The sequence below is a fragment of the Marmota flaviventris genome, chromosome 10 (assembly GCF_047511675.1).
Source record: "Marmota flaviventris isolate mMarFla1 chromosome 10, mMarFla1.hap1, whole genome shotgun sequence".
Lineage (NCBI taxonomy): Eukaryota > Metazoa > Chordata > Mammalia > Rodentia > Sciuridae > Marmota > Marmota flaviventris.
Window position 1 is genome coordinate 121007386 of NC_092507.1, and position 8779 is coordinate 121016164.

At 43.5% G+C, this 8779-nt stretch overlaps 1 protein-coding gene across 1 annotated transcript; it reads right to left on the reverse strand.

Moving 5' to 3' along the window:
* Positions 1-6397: 6397 nt before the first annotated feature.
* Lce6a (late cornified envelope 6A) lies at positions 6398-6694 on the reverse strand. The gene is given in 1 exon segment (XM_027953714.2): positions 6398-6694. A coding segment is annotated over 1 exon segment (297 nt).
* Between the last annotated feature and the right edge of the window lie 2085 nt (positions 6695-8779).

An 8779-nucleotide genomic window follows, 5' to 3' on the forward strand; every position in this document is an offset into this window, starting at 1 on the left:
CTCCCCTATTCTTAGAGACTAATGTCTCTGGCTCATCACAACTAACGACTTTCCTCCCCACTATTCTCTCTTCTATGCCAAAAGGAGATGAACCCACTCTACTGTATCTGTCATCCTCCAATTAATATCTTTAAAAGAAAGACAAAGAAGGTGAATCCCTTCTCCCGGACCCCTCACCTCAAAACCTGTTTCTAGTTGGGAAAGTAGTGTCATCTCGACCCTGTACCCTCTTAGGGAATGGGGGAGCTATTAAGAAGGCTTAGACATGTTGTTCCAACTTGTAGGGATGGTATCCTCATCTGTGACAGCAGAACTCTGTGTTCTGTCCTTCTGAGCCTGTAGTTTTAAGCCATTCAAACTTTTAGAGAAGGTGATCACACATTTCCCATGCTGGGTTTCTTCTCTTAGCACTGTGAGTTGGGTATGCTGCACGTGAAATATTGAAGGTTGGAGAGTTGAAACACAAGTGCATGCCACACATTCCAGAGCAATTGGCCAAGCCAGCAAGGAGCTGCAGGAAGCCAGGAAATTGTCCTTCCAGTCTTCCTTCTTGTTCCATTATGGAACAGGGAACAGGGATTCCAAACTGGTGGAACATGAGCCGCATAGGAAGTACTTTAAAAATGCAGATTCCTGGCCCCTAACTAAAACCTACTGAATCATAAACTTCAAGGAGTGAGTCTAAAACATTGGCATTGCTTACGTATCTCCTGTGTGGTTCTACCTAATTTGAGAACCATGGCTCTAGAGAGTTCTGGTAGAAGCACAGAAACCGAGTCAGTCCTTGGCTGGTGACAGAGGGACCTCAGGCTCCTACCGCATTCCTCAGAGCTCCTGGGGGGATCTGGATGGAGAGCTGAAAGAGTGGGAGGCACGGGCAACAGGTCATTCAGCCTTGGAGACACTTAGCAAAGGTCTATCAAGTTCTCACAGCCTGTCTCCCACAGGCCTGATGATGAGCTTTGATAACAGAAATGCTTTCAGTTGGATAATTCGTTGCCTCGAAAAATGGTACCATTTCTCCTTCTTCCTCTTTCCCTTCTTCTTCTTCTTTAAAAACAACAACAACTGGGGATTGAACCCAGGAATGCTTAACCCCTGAGCCACAACCCCAACCCTTTTATTTTTTTGACTTAGGATCTCACACAGTTGCTTAGCGCCTCCCTAAGTTGAGAACACTATCAATCACAACATGATAATATAATGTTCGACGATAACTCCAAGTATGATACATGTAGGTATCCAGTGTCCACAAGTCCATTCTGATATAAATAAATTACTGAATGGATTAAAAGGGGGAAGAGGACAGATAAGACTCTCATAGAGAATTCTAACTGTGTTCCTACAGATAGTAAGCCCTCCCAGGAATGGAACACTCTCCTACCTTCCATGGACTGCACATTGTGACTTTCTTCCAAGGGAGGGTATGGAAAGGGAAAGAGAAGGGGTGACTTTAGAGTGAAGAAGCGCTGTCTCAGCTGGCGGATCAAGTCAACATCCACGGTGGTGTCGCGTTATGAGCATACAACCTTGATATGGTGAGATGACAATGGCATCTGCCCTCTTTGGTCTTGTTACCTGGAAAGAAGGTTCTAGCGCTTGTTGCTCCACTAAAACCCAGGAGACGGAGGTAGGTGAAGGAAAATAGGCTTACTCAAAGCTGGCTTTGAGGAAGACAGAGGAGACCATTCCTGTCTCAGATTCCCATCTCTGGGGAGGTCGGGTGTGAACACCTTTCATAGAGGAGAGGGGTGCATGGGAGACAAGGCAGGGAACGTACACATGTGGACTTACCTAGGCTGTCCTGGTTAGAACCTTCACGGCCTTAGTTTCCTTGGTACCACCAGGGCCAGGGGTAGCTTCTCAGTTTCCGTCCTCAGAATGCAGAAAAGCAGTTGCCAAAAAGTTGGGGAGCAAAACCATTTTAGTGCTTTTAATTTCAAAGTGGCTTTGTTACAGTCTTTCCTACCAAAGTTAATAATCCCATCATCATTGTGAGAAAAACAGGAGATCCCTTATTAAGGGAGATTCTAGAAAATGTCCAACCAATAGGCCTCAAAGCTGTCACGGTCTTCCAAAATAAAGAAAGTGTGGGAAACTGTCAGTCAAGAGGAGCCTGAGGAGACAGATCTTTGGATGTAAGATAGTATTCTGAATGGGGTCCAGGAACACAAAACATTAATGGTTACAAACATACTGATAATGTAAGATCTTTTTTTTTTTTTTTTTGGTACCAGGGATAGAACTCAGGCACATTCAACCACTGAGCCACATCCCCAGCCTTATTTTGTATTTTATTTAGAGACAGGGTCTCACTGAGTTGCTAAGCACCTTGCCATTGCTGAGGCTGCCTTTGAACTTGCGATCCTCCTGTCTCAGCCTCCTGAGCTGCTGGGATTATAGGCGTGCATACTGCGCCTACCTAATGTAAGATCTTGAAAGGGGAAAGTGGGTGAAAGTATACAGGAATTCTTTACTATATTTGCAACTTTTCTAGAAGGCTATTCTAAAATAAAAGGATATTTAAAATAAAAATAGTGTAGACCCCAAATGTATGTTACAACTAACATTTATTGAGTTTAAAATGTACTGACTACAGCACCTATGATATCACATAACTGCCTGCACATTCTTCCAAGGAGAAATTATTGATTAATCAACCCAATTTTTAGGTAATTTATCAAATTTAGATAAAAGCTAATTTACCTAATTTTTCGACGAGGAAACTATCTAAAGGCATACAGGGCCCAGGAACTTTTTGTGAGGTCACAGAGTTCTGACTGAGTACTTACTCTGCTAAGGTAGGTTTGGCCCAAGGCCCTTGCAGATACAAATTAAAACAAGATGTGATTTTGTTTATTTAGTTTGTTATAGAAAATTAGTACATTGACATGAAATGGGATGAGTCTGCCATAACTTTCCTATGTACATATACGAATATACCACAGTGAATGTCTACATCACGTACAACAAAAAGACTGGGATCCTAATTAGAATTAGATATACTCCAAGTTCATATAAATAAGTCAAATTATACCTACTGTCATGTAAAACCAAAAAGAACAAAAATTAAAAATTAAAAAAAAAAAAACAGGTATTCCAACAGGTTGAAATTTGAAAATCTTAGCTCTCATTCTAAATAATCTGCAAATATATTTCTTTCCTCCCTGCCTGCTGGCCATGTCTAATACTTCCTCAAAGTAGAACCAGGGCTGAGCCGCATGCTCACTTTCCCTTCTTCACTTCTACTAATATATTTAAACATGACCTTATTTTTAATACTATAATTGGTTACCCTGTAACATTATATAAAACTATAAGTAAAGCTCTGTCTTTACCCATCAAGAAAAGGTAATATTTCTTGACTTTCCAGAACCTAAGAGAAGTAATTGGAACTAAATAGTTTCTTTCACATTAGGATGATTTTTATTTTATTTGTGACATCTTTACAGGAATAAACAAAAACAAATGACTGATGATTTGTGTTATGTCATGAAGTACATAGTATCAACAGCACAATATTCTCTGCCAGACATTGCAAAGTGAATGGTGCTTTGCAAGGTGTGCTCAGGGAAGGGGCGAGCGAGGCCAGCCTCAGTAGAGTTGACCCTGGGCCAGGTGACAGGGGGTCACACAGTCCTGACTGGAGACGGGTGAGCTGAGCAATGGGCGATCTGGAGTAGAGATCCCGGGACTCAGGTTCAGTTCCTGTGCAAGACCTTGCTTGCTGGAAGGCTGGGTTTGAGACTTAAGGGGGGACAGAGCACCAACAACACTGGGCAACTTCACCCAAGGGCCTTTCAAAGTCCTTGGAGAGCTCTCTAAACCCCTAGCAACTATTTCTTAAACTTTCATATTCTTTATTTAGTCCAAACGATACAACGTTTAACATTTTCTAAAAAGCAAATTAAGTATCAAATGTATGAAGTTTCTCTATCAGAATGATATTTTTTGAATTAGGAAATATTAAAAAGTTAGATATTTTATTATGAAAATTAAGCAATGAGGCCACTTACCTAGTTTTGTTGTTTCTACAAACTGTTAAAATGTTGTATATAGGACATAAAAGTATGCATATTATTTATTAAATTTGCAATTAAACATTGTATTGCAATTAAACATTGTATACATTTATCGGGTACATGTGATTTTGAAACATGTGTTCATTGTGAAATAGCTAAAGCAAACTAATTACCATGCATTAACTCAATACCTAACATTATTTTGTGGTGAGAACACTTAAAATCAATCTGTCGATTAGTCATCTTTCTATCTATCTATCTATCTATCGGAAATCCTAGGACTAAAGAAATTTGAATAGGCCAAATATTAAGTAGTATTTTTGTTAAAGGAAAATAGTTTCTGTCAAACTTTTCAGAAACTATTGTTTAGTATGTGCCTTCAATGAAGAACAGAAATAAAATGTAGAAAAAGAAGATATTCTTATACAGTGAACTTAATCAAGCAAATGTTGATATTTTGGGGATTCTTTCCAGAAACCTTTCACTAAACTTATTGACCATCTGAAATCATTATTTAAAAACCTGTCAGCTAAGTAGAGCAGTTCAAACAACAGGATATTGTACTTATAAGACATTGCTTATACAGTATATAAAATGAGTGTATACTGGTCAAGTCTCCCGGGAGTGTTTCTTCTCACAGAGTGGATTGTTTCCTCTGTAAGCCGGGATAGTCCTTTAACATAGTACTGACTCTTGCTTTCGAACAAAAGACATTCCTTCCCCAAATGGAGGGAATGGAGCAGTCTTAATTGCTCTCCAAATGCAATTTTCCTGGAGAATTTCAAGTTTTTTGACAATTCTAGAATTCCAATTCTAAAAATTTATTCTAAGAAAATTAAGAATCACCAGTGAGAATATTTACTTTCTGCGAGTTTTCAAATATAGCTAAGAAATTATTAATCATGATTATTTTTAGATGACAAGATTTTAGATTGGTCTTGATCATTTTACTTATGCTTATCTGCATTAACAAATCCTTTTCTTTTTCTTTTTTGTGGTGTTGTGGATTGAACCGCCAGGGCCCCCGCACACGATAGGCAGATACCCTACCACTGAGCTACACCCTCAGTCCCCTGCACTAACAAATCTTCATACAAGTATGGGTCATTTGTTTAATGAGAAAAATTACACATATAAAATTATAATTACAATAATTATGACACATATCTATATATAGATATATGACGTAACAAAGGTAAAATCAGGTCCGGCATTATTAGACTTGCTAAGCTCTAGAGATGGGCATGCTTTCTATTAGAAATGATAGACTGAAATTGTTTTCTGAGACTGGTCAATAAAATCTATTGAGTTGAAGAACTGCCAGAAAATGTCTGTCAGTGAAAAATCTTTTTAAAATATTTATTTATTTTTTAGTTGTAGTTGGACACAACACCTTTATTTTATTTATTTTTATGTGGTGCTGAGGATCGAACCCAGGGCCTTGCACATGCTAGGTGAGCACTCTACTGCTGAGCCACAACCCCAGCTCCTATCAGTGAAAATTCTTACCTGAAACTTCTATTGATATGCAACAGAGTTAAACTGCAGACCCCCTATAATATATGTCAGGTTTCCATTAACCAAGGCCTCTAGATCCTGGGCCTGAGTCCAGACTTTCCCCAGAGGTACAATCCTTTGGTAGATGGATTTTTATTCTTGAAATTCAGAAAAAGCTGGTTTGAATTACATGAGGAATTGTCATCATTTCACTCCAGCCAATCTGAGATTCAATCTATTGCCATGTGTCGGTTTGGCTGATCTTCCACCTGGAAGGTGCTTCCTCCTCACACCACATCCCCTTAAAGTCTACTTCCCACCCGATCAGAGAATCTCTCGCTGCTGCCCTTGACCTTTTATATTTTTTTCTGTTTTATGTTCTTTTAGATGCACAATGAGAAATGACAAAAACAAGTCAATAAGTTTAAAATTTTATTTATTAATCCTCTTGTTTCAGTCTGGAGTGTCCATTGCTGCTTCTACTGGATGGCAAGCTTCTCAGGAGCCGGAGGAAGTCTGTAAACACAGTGGCTCGTGCACAGGAGGGGCTTGGCGTGGGGCTCGGTGTGCTTCCTGCATCGCGGGCTGCAGTGCTAGAACCCTGCAGTGACATAGGTTGACACTGAGAGGCTCTGAGAACAAGGGCCCGAATCTCTGAAAGCCGTCTCTTGGGGGGAAGGAGAAGCAGCACATCCACTGAGGGGACTCAGTGCCTCTGAGCAAGGACCACAGAAGTCCCAGCCGTGCTCCAGGAAGACAGCATTACTGCTGCGGAGCTAAAGGACGGGTGGGAGAGCAGCAGAAGAGACCCCTCTCCAGGGCTGGGGCTGGGAGTTCCGCACCCAAGTAAGAGCTGGAGGCTGGGTTTCTGAGTGGAGTCAGAACCCCAGGCTGAGGAGGAGCAGCGGTACCTGCTCCTTCGCTGGATCTCCTCAGCACTCCTCCTCTTTGCAGGGGTAGGTCCTGCCACCGCTGAGGCAGCGAGGCTGGCGGCGAGCCCTCCTGACGCGGGCTGAGCTCTGAGCTCCAGGCCTTTGGGACTGGGAAGGACAAACTCCTGAACAGGGAATCCCACAAGGAGCAGAGGAGAGGTCTAGGCAGGGGCTTGGGCATGGGGCAGGGGAACCCTGAGGAGCACTGGGAGGCTGCGAAGACTGCTGCTTCTCCTGTGGCATTGCCCAGCTACGTGTGGAATCTGGAAGAGAAAGAGTCAGGGTTAGGGCAGGGAACCAGTCAGCTTGCCCGCAACCGAGCAGCACTAACAACCCCTGGAAGTCCACCCCAGGAGGGCCGGGGTGGGGTGAACTTAAACATCTGAGGAGTGAATCCTAATGGAAATTCCTAGGGGACTCCCTCACCCACAACCAAGCCGATAACTTATTCTTTCTTTTAAAAAAGAAAAAAAAAAAAAAAAAAAGTCAGCCACCTAGTCGAGCTGACCCTCTACTTTCCCAGGCCCATGCCCACCACTGCACCATGGTCAGGTGTACAGGAGAGTGTCCGCTCTTTCTTCACCTAGGCTTGACCTGCCCTGAGACCCTGAGCGTACATGTCCCCTGGTTCTCTAGTCCACTGGCCTCTCTGGTTTTCTCCCAGGTTAGATCATTTACAGTCTTTTGTAGGGACTTACACTTCCCTTCTCCTTCCCCAAACTTGTACCTGCTCATCAACAACCTGGGAAGAGAATAGGAGAGGTCAAGATGCCTTAGCAGCCCCTGAGTGACGGGCAGCCAGGCGTCTCTCCACCCAGAAATCACCTTGCCCTAGAGGAGGACAAGTGGACAAGCCATCCCAGAAGCCCTGTGGGTGGGCAGAGAAGAGGCTATTCTATATATCCTCCCGTTGAACCTCCAGGCTCCCTGTTATTGGAGGGCAGCCATGCAATGCAGGATGATGTATCCGGATGTTTCACAATTCCCAGGCTGGATTCCTCAGCTACACACAGCTGGGATGTGGCTCAAAGGGATTTTCATGTGAGTGAGCGGCCAGATGGCGGGAGCGTTCGGATTGGCCGGGGTGGAAGTCTTACGACATCCCTGGTGGTGATGGGGTGTTGGGTAGGGTCCAAATCCTGCTGAGTTCAGTTTGGGATCCGAGAAGGAAGATCAAGTTCAATACCACCCAGAGCCTAAAGAAGGCCATTTTATTTGTCCCATTGACCATGACTCAGCACTCAAGGCCCCCATGGGACTTGACTGGTTCCCCAGCCAAGTCAAAGTTCCACACCCTCCGAGCTCCCTATACCTCCCTCCCAGCCTCCGTAGTTGCTCTCGGTCATGGTGACCTAGATACATATCTTATCTCCTATATTAAACTGCTCTCCATGACAGAGACCTTGTCTTTATCACTTCTGCATTCCTACATTCTGAGGTTGTCCCTGACTCAAAGAATATGCTCATTAATTCTTGTTGAAGGAAACAGTCTACATGCCATTAGAATAGACTTCGTGTTTCAGAATTTAAAAAAAAAGAAAAAGAAAAAGGAAAATAAAGCCCAGGTCATTTTTGTTTTGTAGATCAGATCTTCACCTGTCTATGCACCGTTCTCACCTAAGGCATTTGTGAACATCTTTCCGTGACCTTCACAGAGACACAGGTGGGTGGACCTCACCCTACACAGCAGGCTGAGAGTAGAGAGTAAACCATTTACAACATCCACTGTCTCTTATATGCAAAGTGGGAGTTGCTGCTGTGACTCTCAAGGGACCCCGTGGAGAAGCCCTTCACAGAGTGAGAAACTTTCTTTCATGTTTCAGGAGAATCTCGTGCTAGTTGTGCTTTAAGTGAGCACGCTCTCTCTCCACCTCCGAATCACAGCTGATGTGCACAGCTCAGCAAGGAGATTCTGATGAGCTCCCTGCCTGGCAGGGAGTCCTAATGCCTGGCACAGCACTGCATCTAGGAAACCATTGGCCAAGGGAGAAAGGACGAGCAGTTATCAGGGATGTTCTTGTTGTGGGAGGCCTCCAGGGCCTTCAAATTAGATAGGAGACAAAGGTAAGCAGGGTCAGGGGTGGAGGGGATAAGAGCCTAACCAGGGTGGGAAACAGGACCAGGCTGGACAAGGAGCTGCGGTTGGACCCCCAAATCCAGCAGGGCAGGACAACGGGGCTCACCTCCTTCTGGAAAAGCTTTGGTGTGTAGTTTGGATAAAGGGAGAAAAACCCCCCTTGAGCAAAACAGACGGTGGGAGAGTGCTCTAAAACCTGTGTCATCCCGTTCCAACAGGACCCCAGAGAGAGAGCACCTGATTTGGGGGGC